The sequence below is a fragment of the Ruditapes philippinarum genome, unplaced genomic scaffold, assembly GCF_026571515.1.
Source record: "Ruditapes philippinarum isolate M1 unplaced genomic scaffold, ASM2657151v2 ctg517_1_1_1_1, whole genome shotgun sequence".
NCBI classification, from domain to species: Eukaryota; Metazoa; Mollusca; class Bivalvia; order Venerida; family Veneridae; genus Ruditapes; species Ruditapes philippinarum.
In genome coordinates this window covers 32,667-54,028 of record NW_026862442.1, presented here as the reverse complement: position 1 = coordinate 54,028, position 21,362 = coordinate 32,667, and the positions used below count along the sequence as shown (strand labels likewise).

General features: G+C 34.2%; 1 protein-coding gene across 1 annotated transcript in view; it reads right to left on the bottom strand.

Annotated features, from left to right (window-relative positions):
• Positions 1-21,362, bottom strand: part of LOC132719097 (deleted in malignant brain tumors 1 protein-like) — a 32,692-nt gene that overhangs the window by 8,102 nt on the left and 3,228 nt on the right. Inside the window, exons 4-12 of the mRNA XM_060702841.1 lie at positions 21,147-21,282; positions 13,881-14,053; positions 8,912-9,047; positions 8,453-8,625; positions 7,309-7,444; positions 5,998-6,170; positions 2,074-2,209; positions 1,562-1,734; positions 1,037-1,172 (exon numbers count right to left, since the gene is read on the bottom strand). Of these exons, the coding sequence (XP_060558824.1) occupies positions 1,037-1,172; positions 1,562-1,734; positions 2,074-2,209; positions 5,998-6,170; positions 7,309-7,444; positions 8,453-8,625; positions 8,912-9,047; positions 13,881-14,053; positions 21,147-21,282 (1,372 nt within the window). The remainder of the gene's footprint in view (positions 1-1,036; positions 1,173-1,561; positions 1,735-2,073; positions 2,210-5,997; positions 6,171-7,308; positions 7,445-8,452; positions 8,626-8,911; positions 9,048-13,880; positions 14,054-21,146; positions 21,283-21,362) is intronic.

Here is a 21,362-nt window from a genome sequence, read left to right as displayed (position 1 = left end):
TTTCATGTTAATAAACGACTGGTAAACGACGGCAAAACGCATTGGAGGTCCGTAACATTTGTGTTGCAAAAAATGATGCCAGTTTCAAGGACAGAGAAACAGAATGTTATAAAACGTTATGGTAACGCTGGTATGACACCGACAGAAAATTGAAAGCTTAAGCTTATTTGACCAGAATCGTTCAAAGAATTCTGTTTTTGAATGTCAAAACAGATTAAGAAACGGGTGAGACAGTGTATCGGATAAGAAACGACCGAAGTTAGACTGACCTAATAATGCAGAACGGGCCCCTACAGCCTTCGAAGAACCCAGACGTCGCTCTAAAGCGTAAATTAGTGACATCCTAGTTTTTCAATGGACTGTGGTACATTAAATACATATAAAAATGACAAAGGACAATAGCATATACAAAGTGTGTGCCAGATAAGTACTATGGCTATTGAAAACAAAGATATGGAATAGCATCAGACGCGTCATCAGTCAGAATTCTTACGGATATACGGCACGAAAGGCAATTCGTTCCTATATATTATTGCTACGAATAATAGGAACAATAGGATAATCTAAATGAACTTTACTTAAAACGATAATCGTTTTTATGGAAAACACCAAATTTACTGCACTCGGTGTAATCTAAACAAGCAAACTTTGCATAAAAGCATTTTCCCGGAGCTTCAATTCGGAAATAGCACGAGGAAAAGTTTTCTGATCCAGCAAACCTACGTTTTAGTGTTCAAACACCTTGTGGTCAACAAGTTGTCGCACAAGCGCGATATGTTTTTTTCTTCAAATTTTCAACAGAGCATACTTTATGACATTGACCTTCACACATCAGGGACAAAAATAGGGGTCTGCTTACTTATTGAGGGTGATCTTTCTAATAAATATGATCTTAAAGACTATGGATCAAATTGAATTCTAGTTATTGAGCATAAACAAAGTGGTTTTACGGCCGACACTTGCAAAACAATATAGCCCCTTTTTGAAAGAGTGCATAAGATATTACAGAAATTAGTTAACATATATAGTTACTGACCCTGGATAATGAAGCATCTTACAAACAACACTAGCTGACAGCGCACCAAACCCATCATCGCAAACTGTTCCCCAATTCCCATTATACCATACTTCCAGTCTTCCTTCAATTTGGTTTGATCCGTTAACCAATCGGACTTTAAGAATAGCATCCATATTTAACAACAATGATTTTGAATTTATAACTTTGCATACATGTGTTTTTAGAAAGAGGATTTCCACCATTATTTTCTCTTTCAAAAACATTTAAACATCATTTTATAAGACAAAATGCAGCTGTAAACTGAAAAAATATATCGCATTCAAAGTGTTAACAAATAAAATGTAATTGATCTCCATTTCAATGGTACATTAAAACGTAAACTATATTCAAAATTTTTCTTTCTGCAAATATATCAACATTGTAGGACAGTTAAAAAAGCCGTACAGACATGCATACTAGCTTTTGAAATGCTTGCACTATTTTTGAAATATAATTTACATAGATTGTGTTTAATGATGAACACATGAATAAGTTAATGATTACCTGGTGTACATGAAATGCCAACATCGTTTTTATGATAACAAGCATGTGTTCCCCATTCGTTATGGTGGCATTGAGATAAGGTTGTTTCATTTCCCGTACATTTGACATCGTCTAAATGTATTGATAATTGTCCAGCGCCAAAGTGTGCGGAACCAAATACCAGAGGTTTAGTCCTGTTTAAATGATTGTGTATCTTTCAAAAAATCTAAGACATATTTTAGTTGTCGCGTTCTATCGTGCTATAAATTAATTCATTGAATTTTGTCTTAAAAGAAAAGCAAACAGGATGTCAATTGCTATTTTTCATTGATATATCTATTATCTTCTCAGTCAGTGTCTATTCTAGGAGGGGGATGGGGGATTCACTCATATTTTTGAGAATTCTCCTATATTTTTTCAGAGACAAGGGGGAATTTTTATACAGAGAAAGAAGGAAAAAGATCTACAACATAATTTACTATAATAAATTCAAATTTTTCGATACCCCAAGCATTTACTTATTTATTACTTACTGTGGATAGTTTAGCATCCTACAAACAACAGTTGCTGACAGCACATCAAACCCATCATCACATACTGTTCCCCATGCCCCATCATGCCATACTTCTAGTCTCCCTTCATATTGATTCGATCCGTTAACCAATCGAACTTTAAAAATAGCATCAATAAACTTAAACACTTATTTGCATTTATTATGTTTGCTTATCATTAATTATAAAAGTATGATCAGGCTTTCCCTTTTTCTAGTCTTTTAATTTTTTAAGACTTAAAATATTAAGCTGCCCAATTACTTAAATCAATTAATTTTTTATTCAAGCACATATAGACGCCAAAAACATATTTTCATAAACACCATCAATTTCGAACAGCACCATTTGCAAATCAAAATATCTAGACATTGATTCCTTAGAAACAATAAAACCTACACTATTCCATTGACCCAAATAGTTATTTAAAGACCACTGATGTAAATGGCACCCTTTGTTTCAAAGAAAGTCTTATAATTTACGTATTATAATTATTATCATAATTATTATTATCATTATTATTGCCTTTCGATGGCAACGCGGGAAAATCCAGAACTGTTCAAGGTAGAAATTACTTATTTCTACTGTAAAAGTTGCATTTAGAACCAAGCGAAAAAAACAACAATAAGTTTATGCAAACTATCAAATCAAAACATTAAAACCAGTAAATAACAAGAACAACAATAATAAAGAAAACATAAAAATATTTTTTTTTTCATTAATACCAATGTAACTTAGATAAAAAATGCAATGAAAGAGAAAAACACGCAATAAGGCGATCAGAAACTGCTTAAATGTGGACTATAACGTGTATCTATTTACGCTAAACCGGTGTAACTTTCCTTTTATCATTGCCAAGGTTTGTTTATATGGAGGTCTTAAGAAACGTTTTTAAAAGGCAAATAGGTTTAAATCGTCTTGAATTTTATAAACATACTAATTAAGATAAATGTCGTTATCTTTAAAATCTACTGTATACAGATCCATTATTTTAGAATCAATTTTAACCCATTACTTCATATACACGCCTTTTAACGCCTTTTTCACCCCCCCCCCCTTTTTGTTGTCTCAAATGGTGAAAAAATGCATTATTTAGGCCCTTAACACTTGTTTTTGTTTGAGAAATGTTGTTAAAAAAAGTGACCACTTTTTCGGCGCGGCCCCCCAACCAAAAGATACACCAGGGGGTTGCCAGAAGGGGGATGTGCCCCCTTCTGTTTGGGGGGTTTGAATGGGGGTGGAGTCCCCCTCATCGCCAAGAAAATTTTGGACTTGTGAGAGGCTATAAATGACCCCAGATTGATCATAAGGTAACGTGTAACCAACGCTGAAAAGCATTTGACTCTATCACAATCCATTGAGAATTTACGGCACTTTGAAATCAATTATAATGGAAAAAATCAACGCAAAATAGTGATTTTTGGCAATTTTGAGATGTCCCCTCGTTGCCATGGTAACAGAAAATTTAAGCCTGAGCATGTTGTTGCAAGGGCAATGGTCCAGTCAACATTTGTGCCAAGTTTGATTAGTGTTGAAGCAGTTTTTATAGTATTATAGCAATTTGAACTTGTAACGGGAGACTTTTCAATGAAAACAGCCATTTTTCACAAAATGCTCATGAAGTAATGGGTTAATAAAAAAAATAAAAAAATCTACAAAACAACAATTTTTCTTCAAATTTATATGACAGGCCATGTTTAAACATGGAAAAACGCGATTTAGAGTAATTTCAAGTATTTTCATCATTTTCTGTTAACCCATTACTTCATATACACGCCTTTTAACGCCTTTTTCACCCCCCCCTTTTTGTTGTCTCAAATGGTGAAAAAATGCATTATTTAGGCCCTTAACACTTGTTTTTGTTTGAGAAATGTTGTTAAAAAAAGTGACCACTTTTTCGGCGCGGCCCCCCAACCAAAAGATACACCAGGGGGTTGCCAGAAGGGGGATGTGCCCCCTTCTGTTTGGGGGGTTTGAATGGGGGGTGGAGTCCCCCTCATCGCCAAGAAAATTTTGGACTTGTGAGAGGCTATAAATGACCCCAGATTGATCATAAGGTAACGTGTAACCAACGCTCAAAAGCATTTGACTCTATCACAATCCATTGAGAATTTACGGCACTTTGAAATCAATTATAATGGAAAAAATCAACGCAAAATAGTGATTTTTGGCAATTTTGAGATGTCCCCTCGTTGCCATTGTAACAGAAAATTTAAGCCTGAGCATGTTGTTGCAAGGGCAATGGTCCAGTCAACATTTGTGCCAAGTTTGATTAGTGTTGAAGCAGTTTTTATAGTATTATAGCAATTTGAACTTGTAACGGGAGACTTTTCAATGAAAACAGCCATTTTTCACAAAATGCGCATGAAGTAATGGGTTAATAAAAAAAATCAAAAAATCTACAAAACAACAATTTTTCTTCAAATTTATATGACAGGCCATGTTTAAACATGGAAAAACGCGATTTAGAGTAATTTCAAGTATTTTCATCATTTTCTGTTAACCCATTACTTCATATACACGCCTTTTAACGCCTTTTTCACCCCCCCCCTTTTTGTTGTCTCAAATGGTGAAAAAATGCATTATTTAGGCCCTTAACACTTGTTTTTGTTTGAGAAATGTTGTTAAAAAAAGTGACCACTTTTTCGGCGCGGCCCCCCAACCAAAAGATACACCAGGGGGTTGCCAGAAGGGGGATGTGCCCCCTTCTGTTTGGGGGGTTTGAATGGGGGGTGGAGTCCCCCTCATCGCCAAGAAAATTTTGGACTTGTGAGAGGCTATAAATGACCCCAGATTGATCATAAGGTAACGTGTAACCAACGCTGAAAAGCATTTGACTCTATCACAATCCATTGAGAATTTACGGCACTTTGAAATCAATTATAATGGAAAAAATCAACGCAAAATAGTGATTTTTGGCAATTTTGAGATGTCCCCTCGTTGCCATGGTAACAGAAAATTTAAGCCTGAGCATGTTGTTGCAAGGGCAATGGTCCAGTCAACATTTGTGCCAAGTTTGATTAGTGTTGAAGCACGTTTTTATAGTATTATAGCAATTTGAACTTGTAACGGGAGACTTTTCAATGAAAACAGCCATTTTTCACAAAAATGCTCATGAAGTAATGGGTTAATAAAAAAAATAAAAAAATCTACAAAACAACAATTTTTCTTCAAATTTATATGACAGGCCATGTTTAAACATGGAAAAAACGCGATTTAGAGTAATTTCAAGTATTTTCATCATTTTCTGTTAACCCATGTACTTCATATACACGCCTTTTAAACGCCTTTTTCACCCCCCCCCCTTTTTGTTGTCTCAAAAATAGTGAAAAAATGCATTATTTAGGCCCTTAACACTTGTTTTTGTTTGAGAAAATGTTGTTAAAAAAAAGTGACCCACTTTTTCGGCGCGGCCCCCCAACCAAAAGATACATCCAGGGGGTTGCCAGAAGGGGGATGTGCCCCCTTCTGTTTGGGGGGTTTGAATTGGGGGTGGAGTCCCCCTCATCGCCAAGAAAATTTTGGACTTGTGAAGAGGCTATAAATGACCCCAGATTGATCATAAGGTAACGTGTAACCAACGCTGAAAAGCATTTGACTCTATCACAATCCATTGAGAATTTACGGCACTTTGAAATCAATAATAATGGAAAAAATCAAACGCAAAATAGTGATTTTTGGCAATTTTGAGATGTCCCCTCGTTGCCATGGTGTTAACAGAAAATTTAAGCCTGAGCATGTTGTTGCAAGGGCAATGGTCCAGTCAACATTTGTGCCAAGTTTGATTAGTGTTGAAGCAGTTTTTATAGTATTATAGCAATTTGAACTTGTAACGGGAGACTTTTCAATGAAAACAGCCATTTTTCACAAAATGCTCATGAAGTAATGGGTTAAGCAAGCATACCTTACCTGGTGTACATGAAATGCCAACATCGTCATTGTGATCACAATCATGTTTCCCCGAACCTTTATGTTGACATTGAGTTAAGCTTGTCTCAGTTCCCTTACATTTTACTTCGTCTAAATGTATCGGTAATGCTCCAGCGCCGAAATATGCGGATCCAAATACGAAAGGATTAGTCCTGAAAAGGTTAAACTAATTATCACATGTTGTGTTCGTCGCAGAAAAAGAAAAGAAAAATTTTCGTTTCATAATAAAACAGAAGATATATTGTTATTGTACATTTTAAGCACACCAGAGCACAGAATTTTGAGATTTGGGGTCTAAATAGTTACATCCTAGCGTGGGGGTCATAGTTATAGTAACAACCTAAAATGTTTTCTTTTCTAAAACAATAAAGACTAAAGCTGAGAAATTTGGCAAGTAGCATTATCTAGTAAACGTTTACCAAGTTTACTAAAATTATAGCCATGGGACCTAATTGGCCCTCCTGTCTCAGGAGTTCATAACTATTCTATGTTTAAAGTTAAAACGTAAAAACTTTTATTTCTTTCTCAAAAGCCATGATTACTTAATCTGATTGGTAGGTGATCATGGTTTTCCCTTATTTGTAAATAGATTCAACTTCAACACTGTGACATATTTTGCTTTAGTTTTCAAAGCTACAGCTATTGAATTTTGACTAGATGCACATACATGAACTTTGAGATTCGTTGACAAAGATTTTGACCCAGTGACTTCGTTTTTTTGTAAAAAGCAAAAGCCATAACATTTGAACTATAAGCACATGTTTCAGATTCAGAATTAAACTTTGACCTAAAAGTTAACTTTGGCCCAGTGACATACTTTAATTAAACAAAGCTAAAGCCATGGAATTTGGACTATATGCAGTTTTAGACGCGGAATTGAAATTTGACTTAAATTATGACCCATAGACTTACTTTCTGTATTGAGAGCTACAAAATTTAAAATTTAAATACTTTACAGAGTCAGTTGCATTTTTGAACTTTGATATAAGTGGACCCATAACTTGACCAAGCGTAATACCTTTTGCAGTGAGAGCTTTGCGTATGAATTTTCTACTACATGCACAGTTCTAGATGCATATTTGAACTTTGATATCAGTTAACCTAGATTTTGATATAATGGCTGCCTTTCATTCATAGTTATCATTATCATCAGTTCTCTGTTCGATTGAGGCTTTATATTCATTGCCCTCATGTATGTCTGTTTTGAACCTCTTTTAAACATATCTTGCCAGAAAACATGCACGTTTGAATGGTTAGTTAGCTTTATAATTTAAATTTACTGTTACTTACTGTTGATAATGTAGCATCCCACAAACAACAGTTGCTGACATCGCATCAAACTTATCATCGCATACTGTTCCCCATGACCCTTTATGCCATACTTCCAGTCTCCCTTCATATTGATTTGAACCGTTCACCAATCGAACTTCAAGAATAATGTTAATATTGTAAACCAATAATTTACTTTTCATAATTTCTCAAACAGTCAGATATGGGAGTGTAATGGTTTTTACTTTTTTATTTCTGAGAAAATTGACATTTATTTCTTACGTATTTAAGGTGACAGCGACGTTGACCTAAATATGTGTGTCGCGTAGATCTAATCAAAGTGTATCAACATATATAGTTTCATTGTTATACCTATATTAGTATTGAAGTTAAGACAATGAAGAGGATAACCAGCGCCGAGGCCGACGTTTGAGTCAATCTTTATCTCCATATTTCGAAAAGTAGAGATGAAAAAGAATATAGCGATTAGCTAACGAATCGATCAGTCAAAGTGTTTTAAGATTTTTTATAATCAACGCGTTTTAAGAATTTGTAAACTATAATTGATTGATATTCGTCTTCTTATCATTATTATATGTATTAAGAAAAGTATGTTGAAACATTATTATCATTAAAATTCCAAGGTTATATATGATGATTTAGAATTATTCAAGGTAATGATGAAATATCTTATGTTGAAATGTTGCCTGTCCCACAGAACGACAGCAATGAAAATAAGATTGCCGAATCTTATTCTTTTTCATTTCTGATAACATGTAAATATGTTTATTCTAAACGGTGATACTTTTATATCTTAAAAGCACATTATGCCTTAGAATCGACTTTTCTTTACTTCTTTAGAAAAGGCAAGCATTGGTTTTACAACATTTAAATAATTGTTTTAGAACATGTTTGATGCTTGTTATCTACACAAATGTAGCGCAAAATGTGAAAGTATTTGTCATAAAAGAAGCAAAATGTAAAAAGGTAGTGTTGTTAATCAATATTAATTAATCTAAAGCCCTTTAGAAAACATTCATGTGGTAACTTTGTTCCAAGCGTATTTCATTTTTATGACTTTCTTGAACAGCTTGCATTATTTATCAAATCTTTTTCAAATATTTTTTTGTTATTCCAGAAACAATATAAATCGGGACATGATTACCTGGTGTACATGATATGCCAACATCGTCATTGTGATAACAATCATGTGCTCCCCAATTATTATGCTGGCACTGATATAAGGTTGTTTCATTTCCCGTACATTTGACATCATCTAAATGTATAGGTAATGTTCCAGCTCCGAAGTATGCGGACCCGAACACCAAAGGATTCGTCCTAAAATGAATATGTTCCTGAACAAACAAACTCAGATATAATTGTCGATTTTGTTATGTCATACATTATTTCAGTCAACCAATTTAAAAAATAGCATAATGATAACATTTACTTTAAAAAATCAAACGAGAGGTCAGTTTCTATTGTTAACAATCGTTAATTGTGAATCCCTGTTGTAAACACCTCAAGAAAATGCCTTAAATAAAAACTTTTGAAATATTACTTTTGCTTGAGTGATTTATCAGTACTGAATTGTTTTATAGTTACTGGATTGTTTTATACTTACTGTTGATAATTTAGCATCATACAGACAACAGTTGCTGACAGTGTATCAAACTCATCATCGCATACTGTTCCCCAAGACCGACCATGCCATACTTCTAGTCTCCCTTCATATTCATTTGACCCGTTAACCAATCGAACTTCAAGAATAGCAACGATATCTTTGAACACTAATTTCAATGACCTACCTTGGCATATTAAAAACAGAGGAGTTTTGTCTTTCTCTTTTAAATACTGTTTCTTGTACAAAAATCCTTAAACTGCTAAATTGATTATGTAAAATATCTTTTTTTTTCAATCATTGTTATAACGTCTTAAGCAGTAGACTTAAAACATAGTTCATCTGTTATTGAAAGAGACTTTACAAAAAGGAACATTAACAGTATACCAACGTTTCTGGTGAAATAAATGGAGGAATATTTAAGAATTTGATATCGTTTTAATCAATAAATAGATAGTATTTGTATAAGTAGTGGCGATAGTACTAGTATCGTAGTAGCAGTAGTACTTGTAATGTTAGTGAGAATGACGGTTGATGGTGGTAGTCGTTGTTAAAGTGATAGTCGTAGCAGCCACATCGTGATGGTAGTAGTAGTGGAAGTAGTAGTCATGATAGTAGATGTGGTAGTGAAAGTTTTGAAACCACTTCTCAAAAAACACTGTGGCGCCCTTATGTATCGCAACGACGCTAAATATCGCAATTGCCGCTAAATGTCGCAACGTTATCTTTAAATGCCACAGCCTTCGATAAATATCGCAATATCTTATGTCGTTTAATGTCGTAATGGTGAATTTAATGGTGAAGGGAAATCATTATATAAATTAACGCAATCATTGCGACATTTAACGGCAAATGTTTTCTGCAATTTAGTTGCGGCTGTGACATTTGGTAACAACGGTGTGTCATTTGGCGACTAACACGACATCTTGCGACGTTGTAAAATATAACGGCGAATCAAAAAGCCTTTATAATAATAAAAGCAGAAAGCACTTAACGATGCCAGTAAAGGCATTCCAGGGCTTTTATTTATGTTAAATTCATCCTCCATATGCAATATTTATAATTAACTTTTTGGTCCATGATTTCCCACAAATGCGTTCAGTAAATAGGTAATAAAGTTTCCTTTTAAAAGGAAAGGCTTGCTCAGTTGTGCCATCATCCAAACCCTTTAGAAAATCTTTTTTGTTTCAATTTATTATCACATTTTTTTTTGAATTACGGTATTTGTATGTCATAAAGGGTTTATTTAGTTTTTTTTGTTAAAGAAAATAATCAATCGTAAAATTACTAACGTGGAGATCTATCTATCATACTGAATGGAAACAAGTGTGCACATTTCATTTCCACTTTTTTCGCAGAGAGAGTCATTCGTTTGGGCAGTTGCTAATTTCATTTATATAGCAGCTTTATAGACAAGTAAATGCACTAAAAAACTTCGTTACGCGGTACCAATTAATAAGCATGTATCAACTATGTTACACGATCACAGATACGATGCGCAATCTGTAGATCAGCACGTGGTAAGGTTAATTATATGCATGGCCTTTTTTTAGATTACCTCACCAAAACGTTGAATTGCGTTCAGTAAATCTAAATATAACTCGATCATGCACTAATATTCTGTGTGATCTTGTAAGCAGGACCACCCTTTAGAGACAGAATACTACTACAGTAACCTTTCTCTATTGTATAAAACTAATACAGACAAAAACCAATAATAAAAGAAACTAACTTTTGCGTCTTGAAAAAGAATTGAAACGGAGCAATTTCTTTTATAATTTATTTCTTCCTTTAAACCGAGAAATCAAGTAAAAATAGAAATCCTATTTATATAAACAAACTGGGATTACCAAAGTAACTAAAATAGCTTAGATTTCCGTATGATTCCGCAGTATGACGGAATCACCCGAATTGTCACGATTTCAATCGGAACTGCCTCGGCTATTATCATTAACCGGAAGAGTGACGGAAAGGGCCGAAAAGTTGCGATTGACACGATTGCAGCGGAAACATAGATTGGTTACCCGTTCAATCATGCACTAACAAATGTAAGCAGGAAACCACCTAACCGGAACAATTTCTCCAAAATAAATGGCCAAAAGTTTTCTTATGTTATGATCTTTCAGCATACAGGAACAATTATGCGGGAAGAGCTCTAAATAGCTTTGTTTTGTTTGCGACCGTTATTTATTGCGAGATTCAATCTTTGAATCATTCTAGCATTCCCCATATGTAATTAACCATCTTCTGAATATTTTAAGTATGCATTTACTTCTTCCAATAGAAATGTATCCGCAAAATTGTCCGAACCTATAGAAAATAGAAAAACATCTGGCGCCTTTAATTTGGTTAAATTACCATAAATCCGATTCTAGCCAATCTGGTGCACATAACTATTTTTAAATCAAGCGATTAGCCCATTCTGATGTATTGAATTCTTATTGAAAACTAGTGTTTGTTTCTTTATCAAGTCTGTATATCGTATGCTATTTAAATCTTCACTGAAAGTCTGATTTATTGAACAAAAATACTAACTTCATTCGCAAAATTCGTTCAAATAACAAATAAAATTAATAAAACTATGGTCGAAAATATGTACGGGATTTTCACTAGTTTCGATACAATTGCTAATTGTAAGTACATGAAATATTACCATTTTGTACAGTGAACTTTTACAATTATGACTAGTGAGCCATGGAATGATGTAAAATTTACCGGTAGATGACATATTGACCAAGGCGACAAAAAAACCCAGCCCCTGATTGACTGAAGCGCGGGTAAAAGACGCACGTGTCAGACGTTCGAGGACTATGTGAACGCTGCGCAAACAAAAGTAATTCAATAAAATGAGTAGTTCGATTAACTTTAGTAACTGTTACACCTTTTTATTCAAGCGCCATAACAAGGCCAAATATCATTCAACCGGAGAACCCATGTAATATGCGCAAGAACTTGAGCTACTAATCAATTATGTAATATTTCACTGAAATTGCTTTAATGGTATGAGACAAGTCCAAATAAAAACTAGAAGTTTTTTGTCACAAATTCATATGTCTCCTAAAACTATGTATGGTCACTCATGTAAACTAACTTTCATTGTAATCCCACCAGTAGTTTGACCTGTGAAGGCGGACAAGATTTTCCTATATTTAGCTCTGGCGGTCATAATGCGCAGCGAAGTGGAACGTGCCGGTAATGTGCACAACTAGGGATAGTACTGGTCACGCCCGTAAAGTTTGCTTGAAATCCCACCAGTAGTTTTACCTGTGAAGGCCGGACCAGATTGTTATAATTTTAGCCCTGGCAGCCATTTTGTGCAGCTAAGCAGAACGTGAAGGTATTGTGCACAACTAAGGATGGTACTGATAACTCCTGTGAGGTTTGGTTGAAATCCCATCAGTAGTTTGACCTGTGATGGCTGGACAAGATTGTTCTATTTTAAGCTCTGATAACCAATTTGTGCAGCGAAGCGGAACGTGCAGAAGATGTGCAAAACTGGGGATGGAACTGATTCCTCCTGTAAAGTTTGGTTGAAATCCCACCAGGAGTTTAACCTGTGAAAGCCGGACAAGATTGTTTTTATTTCAAGATGTGGCGGCCATTTTGTGCAGCGAAATGTAATGTGCTGTTGATGTGCACAACAAAGGCTGGTACTGATCACTCCTGTAAAGTTAAGTTGAAATCCTACCACTAGTTTGCCCTGTGAAGGTCGGACAAGATTTTCTATTTTTAGCTCTGGCGGCCATTTTGTGGAGCAAAATGGAGCGTGCCGGTATCGTGCTTAACTAGGAATAAAACTGATAACTTCTGAAAAGTTTGGTTGAAATCCAAAGAGTTGTTTGACCTGTGAAGGCCGGACAATCTAAATGCGGACGTAAGGAAAACCAGATAGACATACGGAGAGACGTTTTCATAGATAATTACAGTAATTATGTGGCTACTCTTTTGTTCTCTCTATTGTTCTTTTTAGCCACACAAAAGAAAATAGCCACATTAAAGCATTACGGAATTAATGACATTCAAGAGAAAGAACAGTTACCTATTGTCCCTCTAGCCACATAATTACTGTCATGTGAGTGCGGACGGACTGATAGACGGACAGACATGCGGCGAAGGGTAAAACAATATGTCTCCCAAATGTTTTGGGAGACATAATCATTACAGGGCCATAACTCAAATAATTAAAATGCCGAAATTATGCACAAATTGACTTGGTATTGATAATTTTACTGTAAAGTTTGGATGATATTGCACTTGTAGTTTTTGCGAAGTAGTCCGAACAAGCTCATGTGTAGCTGGCAAAACACAAAAAAACACCTTTTAATTGAAGGGCATAACTCGGTCAAAAATAACTCAACAGTAAAACCCGAGTAACATTTTGAGTGTGATGTTCCACTGTGTCAAACGAATCTTCGAGTGATAAAATTACAGAGAACGGTTTTACCTTCTCAATTGTTGGCCGCATAGCGGTTTACCTTTGTCTTATCTATTTACATCATTTATAAACAAATTATATTTTTTACATTTTTGTCAAGCTTCTGATGATTTCACAGCGTCAATGTCTTCGTCATTGACTTTGAGTCATACTCAAAACAAAACTAAACAACAACGCTTAAATTCACGTCAGCCGTCGATGATAATGTCTAAGCAGTCGTTTCTGGATACGGAGCTATTGGTTGCTTTCAACAACAAAATTAAATATATAAATGAAGCATCAACAATAAACTCACGGGAAATGACGTACGAATGATGTTATAAAGTTTTGTTGTTTCACAATCTTATTAAAACGATAAAATGCTCTAATAGCTCAAAATCTAAGGCTACTGCATTTTTAGCGTTCTCCCGTTGTTCTTAAATGATTGACCATTTGGAAGAATATTTAAATCATTGATCCATTTATAATAATTGTATATAATAAATATAATCGATAAAGTTTCAACATTAAACTAAAATATAATCAGGCAAAGATTACCCGGGGTACATGATATGCCAACATCTTCATTGTGGACACAATTATGTTTTCCCCAACCTCCATGTGAGCATTGAAGTAAGCTAGTTTCAGTTCCTCTACATTTTACATTGTCTAAATGTATTGGGGATGTACCTGCGCCAAAGTGTGCTTCCGCGAATACCAGAGGATTCGTCCTAAAATAACGATTTTTTTATTATACTCGAATTCAAACATGTTTTCTGTTTTAAGCATCTAAACACATAATGCCATTTCTTTGAAAGTAAGTTTGGATCGGCGATTAAAAAAAGAAAGAAAACGAAAATAAAGAAAGTAAGTAAGGAAAGGCTTCTATTTATTGACGCAAGGCATTTAGTTTCCAAATCTTACATGTGAGCCTCTATGAAAAAAAAGCAATTATCATAGAATTGGAAGCAATCCATATAGCAATTGGTCATTTAATTATACATTGAATGATGAAATGACATTAATTAATTTAAATCTCCCGAGTTCTTAGTTTGTTTGTATCATAGTAATGTGTAAAGTTTTATACCTTGTAAGGAAATTTAAACAATAGAAAATCAAAAGATCTAATTTTCTCAGGATATTTGAATATAACTTATTCTTCAAAGTTTCTCTATTTTAATCTAATTTGTTGGAAAAGTTCCCAAGTTCTTTAAAGGTGATCTCAGTCTTTTAGGAACGGACAGACAGACAGACAGACGGCATAAAGGACCCTCTAAAGTTATTTGTTTAAACATCCCTAGTTGTAACAAAAATTCAATATGTCTAAAAACAAAATTCATAAAGAGGAGATAACTCTTAAAATAAAGATACTAGACGTATGAACATTGTCATACATGACGTGAATGTGAAAAAGAACATTTATCCTAACTTTAAAGAAGATACCATTTGTAGCTACAAAGAAGAAAAATTAAAAAACTCAAATAAATTTCAAGTTCAAAATGAAATAAAAATGGAAATCCATGACTATATGAAAATCCCATGACTAATGAATCTCATCACATATAATGTAAGTGTTGATAATGAATATATATAATTTTGGATTTGAAGTAAATTCATGACGAAATAAGAAAGTTAAAGAATGATTCAGACAATTTCAAATTTTAATGTTTCTGGAAATATGGATGCTAGATTTACAACCCTTGTCGTAAAAATATGATGTTGGAATCTGAAGTAAATACAATAAGGAATAAAGAAATTTGAGTTAAGAATGCTAATTTCTAGACCAAAAATTCAATGGAAGACATAATTTTGGAAACAGTCAACCTAGAGAATTTTACCTTCTCACAAATGATTGGAATGATAAAAAGAAACAAATGAGGGGCTATCCAAAAAATTGTGGACTTTTAAAATATCTCTTGAACGTCAACCAACGTGTATTGTAATGACATTTAATTAGCATACTTTGTAGAAAATTATCAAAACATTTTGAAAGGAACAGTTAACTACGTCAATAAATAATTTTATATAGCTATTAAAAAGCACATACACGGCACCCAGGACACGGTAGAAAAGTGCAATTATTCACCGTATATTTTTGCTAAAGATATATCGTAGAAAACCCGCTAAACATCGTATGTTTCCTACATATAGTCATTTAAGTATTTTTTCATTGTGGGCGTCATTTCCGTAATATTTCGTTCATATCGATCGAAAGGGCAGACACCGATATTGTTTACAACGAGAATATGACGGACAGACAGAAAAAAGAAAATCGTGCGAACATAAAAGTTTGTTGTAATTTGGAATGACACATACTGCAATATTAAAAGAAATTCAGCAGGCAAACAAGGAAAATAAAAGTTCACGATCACTTTTTTTAAATCGGCACATGAGATTTGGTGATGGACGGCAAAACGGACAATACTTTGAGAAGCAATAACGGCCATGACTGCGTACGTTGAAGCACAATTTGAACGTTGACGTCAATAACTTTTTAGAGTGCGTCGTTTTCACCGACATGTGTTTATGTAAAATTAAATGCTGTTGTAATATAAAAGCTACTAGCATACATTTTCTGTGTTAATTGGTTATTAAATCTTCTCACAAATGTAAGAATTTCAAATCAATATATCAAATATATTCGATTATTACGTACCCGAAGCTCAAGCTCGTCCTACATTATGTCTGTGGGATTTTAGTCGAGCGAAGACGATACGACGTTGACGCCGTTATGAGCCAAAAAATGTGTCGTAACACAACCTGTGTGGGGCCTCGCATTGTAGAATCGATTATTCCCGCACCCCTATTCTTTAAAAATGAGAGGAGATTGCTCACAAGGATGTTCATCTACTGCATTAATATTGCCCGGAACGATGACCAAATATGTACTTTGACTGTCCATTATGCAAACTCAGACCATGTGGCTGCCAACACCAAAACTGCACACAACATTGGGCAAACCTCTCATTCCGTCGCCAGCTGGCCATGAACATAACACGTTGGTAAAGATCCCCTTATCTTTGGGCTGGGTCCAGGCCCCTGACACGAGCCCAAAAAAAGTTGGGGGTCTGTGATGCGCAAATTTAAATTTTCCTGTTAAGGCGAGCAACGAATTTGTGGCTATCTTTCTAAAAAGGGAAGCTATCGTCTGAGCCGAATCCCCCCGCATGCAGTTATTGCTTGGGAAAAAAGGTTACGTGAATTGCAGCAACGTCATTTACAACATGCCCGCTTTTAAGTATACTGATCCCATATCAGAAGCGTGGATGTTTATAAAAAAAATTTTACCCAATTTTTTTGTTTTTTTGTGTCAGTTTAAAAAAGTTCGGGTGACGGGGAAAAAAAATTTATTAAAATGACCTCGTATTGTCAAAACTTGAAAATGAAAGCGAAAACAAAAACTGTCGCCCTGACGGAAATTGACAAAATCGGGTAGGTACTCTACATATATAAATAAGTAATATCGATAACGTTAAAGTTAATCAAAGTTAACGCTCTAAAGTATGTCATGTAATAAGTTTTTTTGTTATAGTATAGATTAATTTGTGTTAATAAGTACTGAAATATTTCCTGCATTTTAAAATATGTTTACTGTTTTTTTGAGTTTGATTTAAGATAGCCACCATTTAATATGAGGTTTGTTTCGAAGTCATCAGTTTTCTCAGATAACACTTTTAGGTCAAGTCATTGTATTCTCGTTTAGGGCACCTGCATTCTTTTAATTTGGAACTATATTCCGCTTTTTATGGAATTGTACTAAGTTTAACGTGTTTTATTGATGGTTCCACGACACCCGCTGTATGAACACATTCTAAATTTCACGATGACCGTGTTTTAATATTTTGTTTTGCTTCAGCCGTTGCTAGGGGGCATGGAGGTAACTTGCACTTTCAAATGCCGTCCATGATTAAGTTCAATCAAATCAAAATTAAATGCAACATTTTCAGTTTTATCGTTTTGGGCGGTCTTTAGGGACTGCGTTTTCTCTATTTTAGTACCACATCAGTGTTATTTGTGTCTTGTGGGTCGTAAAAGGTCTCCCCGTACATATAATTAAAGATGTTATATCTTCGATCCTTGAAGATCATTCAGCATGGAATGACGGTTGTGCATACATGCTTGTTGTGTTCTAGTTCCTTACTTTGACATTTTTCTACTTTGGTGGTTCCAGTATTCAGTACTTGAAAACTATTTAATCACCCTTGGGATGTGTTGCCTTATTTTAAAATTTGCCTTTTGACATCTTATCTGTGATATGCAGGTGCCATAACCTAAGATCCCCACTCAAAAAACCTATTTGATTTAGTTCCGGTCATTGTTTGCTTGTTTAGGGCACACGTATCTTTTAAGTGGGGACCATATGCCGCTTTTCACGGCATGGCTATAAACGTTTCTCATTGAATATTCCATGATAACCGCAGTATGAACATTAACATTTCCGCAATATGGATTCCCTATAATATATAATCTAAATAACTATTTAGGATACAATTACAAAACCTTAAGCAATACTCACGTTGTTTCTAAACTACAATCAAAATCAATTGATAGGTTACAATCATATTTTTTTAAAAACAAAATATGGCTAACCAAACACGCCAGAAAGTTGTCAAAAGGACCATGGACACAAAAAAGATCCATTATTAAGATTTGTTCATGTGTCATTATATAGCCGTACAACTAGGTGCTGAAGGACAAAAGTGTTACAGGTCTTCGATAATTGTCCATCACATGGATCTGAGTTTGAGAAACAATTTTTATTTTACCATATTGGCACACTCTCTAGATTTAGTCAAATGCATCATGGGGACCATACACCGCTTTCTATGTTATGACACTTATTTGAAACTTTAAAGGTGACATAATAAGTGTCATTTGAACACATCTGCGGATGTTTCAAAATCCAAAATTGAACCTTATTGTACGATGCAAAAAATGCATATGCCCTCACAAGAAAGCAACGGGTGAAAAAAACCTAATAAACTAATATATACCCCTACTTGGTAACAGGTTATGAAGTAAAGTCACAATAGTTTGGCGTTTTACAAAACAAATGTTCAAATTTTATCTGTTCCTTTGACAGTTTATTTGGATAAAATCCAAGGTCGAGGTGAAGATCAAATGTCAAAAATGCCTTATTAAACAGGCCATCTTGATTATTGTTTCCTTTTTTCCAGTACAAAAGTAAAATATGACAGTTAAATGTTTTTAATCTTTTTTCTCTTTTTCAAGGAAAATATAACGTAAACATTTCTACAGCCCGGGTGCAAACAAAATTTGCCACCGGCAGCTCTCTCTATTTTTCACAATATTGGATAGTAGGATTAAAGCAAAATAGAAAATGGGGCAAAATTCAGATTTTGATTGCCTGGCATCTATCAATGTTTTAAGTCCAATAGAATTTTAAGTACTCTTTGAATTATCACAATTATTGTTATTTTGCTATATGTAATATTTATTGTCATAGCAGCCAATGTTTGCATCATAGGAAGAAAAGAGAAAGATGTGCATAATTTACAGATTGACATCTACCTACATTTTTATAAATATATTTTCAGTACATTTTGCATTATCACGGGGTCGAGTTTGTGATTTTTATTTGAAATATTAACAGTCTATTTGGTGTCTATTTTTCAACATAACACCACAAAAAGAAGTGTAATCTCCAGACTTTATTTGTATTTTCATAAAAAATGTTTTCCGTACTTTTTGTATTATCACGAAATTCAGTTTGTGTGTTTAATTTGCCATTTTAAGTCAATTTGTTGTCATAGCAACCAAATGTTTTAACATAGGAAGAAAAAAAACACAATGTTTAAATATTTTCTATTACCGCGTTATCACGGGATCCAGTTTTGTTTTGTTTAGGAATAGACGGACAAAGAAAAAAGACATTAACCACTATTTACAAATGCTCCTCTGTCTGCGTGTAAACTGAATAACTAATTATGCTATCTTAAACGTTTTTGGAGTCATTTTATAAAAACAATACTAAACAGATAAAAATAATAACGGCAATTAATTCAAAGGAGGCATCATTTTACCTATGACACTCACAATGGCAGTAATATTAACAAGCAGATGCCTTTTAAATCCCCTTCCACAAAGCGCGGAGGGAAATATAGAAGTGGCCTTCGTCAGTCAGTCCGTCCGTAGTCTGTCCGTCCGTAACACTTTCGTGACCGCTCCTAAACTAAACGCTGATTTTTTTGGATAAAACTAAGCATAAGTGATCACCTTTATGAGACGATGTGAAGAGCGTAATAATTGGATTACAACCCCAAAGGTCAAGGTCACGCTTATAGGTCAAGTGTTAAAAAGTCTACTTTTCGTGACCGCTCCATAACATTTAAACATCTGCAATGCTTTTTAGATAACTTAGCAGAAATGATCACCACTATGTCATCATGTGCAGAGCACAGCAATCAAATCACTACCCTCAAGGTCCCTCTCAAATATACAATGTTAAAACATCTGTTTTTTCCGCTCTAGAACTTTAAACTGCTGAAAAAATTGAAATAACTTGGCACTATTATGAGAAGATGTACAGAACTTAATAATCGGGTTGCTACCCCAAGGTTAAAAGGTCAAGAGTAAAAAAGTCTACATTTCGTGCCGCTGATTTCTTTAAATAAATTGGCACAAGTGATCACCATTATGAGACGATTTGCAGAGGGCAATAATTGGGTTGCTACTACCAGTTTTAAAAAGTCTACATTTAGTGCCAGCTCCATAACATTTATGCCGCTGCAATGTTTTAAAGATAACTTGGAAGAAATGTTCAATCAGCATTATGAGTTGATGTGCAGAACCCAACGTCTCGGTTGCTAACCACAAGTTCAATATTAAATATTCCTCATAACCTTTTGAATTTATGGAAGATTATTAATAATTTGGCACAAATAATATACTATTTTCTTATTATATGCATGACACAACATGAAGGTCATGGTTGGTAATAACGCAAGAAGTACACGTTCATGTCCACTGCAGAAGGGGATTTTGCTGTCAATTAGACTGCCTTGTTAACGACAGATTTTGCAAAGCAATTGTTCTGTTCCTTTCAAATATAGGTTATTTAAATTTATGTAAAATTATGTTAAAACTTAAATTATGATATTTGTCAATTCATTTACAAGCCGCAGTAAGATTTGACGCCATCTTTGCTTGCTTAGCACTATATCAATAAAAACAAATCTTTGCATTATCATAAACTACAAGCGATACTAAATATTTTGATATATTACCACCTTAGTTTTATTTTGTGACCATGTTATATCCATTTAAGACCTGACTGTACCCTAATATTTTATGTTGTTTTTGCTTTTTTTCATCCATGTCGTTAAACATATTTTAAACTTGAAGTACAGAAGAAAAATATTTTATTCAACTACGGCACTCAGAATCTTGAACGGCACAGCGGTAGCTGCGTAAAATAATTTTACATAACATCTGACTATTAAGCTTTTATAATGGTAATCTGAATTTGCCATGATCAGCTAGTTAAAATATAATATGTAGTGTGAAGTTAATACTTTTTTAACAAAATTTGTGACTGAAAAAAGTTTTCAAGAGAAAACTCCATGGACACGTGTCGGCATGACTTCAATAAGGGTATTTTATTCGTCACGAACAGATTTAATGTAAATGTTGTGTTCTCAGGGTTCACTCTTTTCCAGATTTCCAGATTTCCAGAATAATGATTTTTTAATGTCTCATAAAATGGAATTTGTATGATTTTTTGTACAGAATCATTTTTAGTGAAATTAATAAATTAAATATTATATACGTATGTTAGAATAAGTAAACATAGCTTTTTCTTACCTAGGATAATGAAGCATTTTACAAACAACAGTTGCTGACAGCACTTGAAACTGATCATCGCAAACTGTTCCCCAAGATCCATTATGCCATACTTCCAGTCTCCCTTCATATTGATGCGACCCGTTAACTAGTCGAACTTCAAGACAATAATAACACACTTTTAAAAACAATCATTTTATTGTTTTGTTTATTTTCAAAAAGAATAATATATTTCTT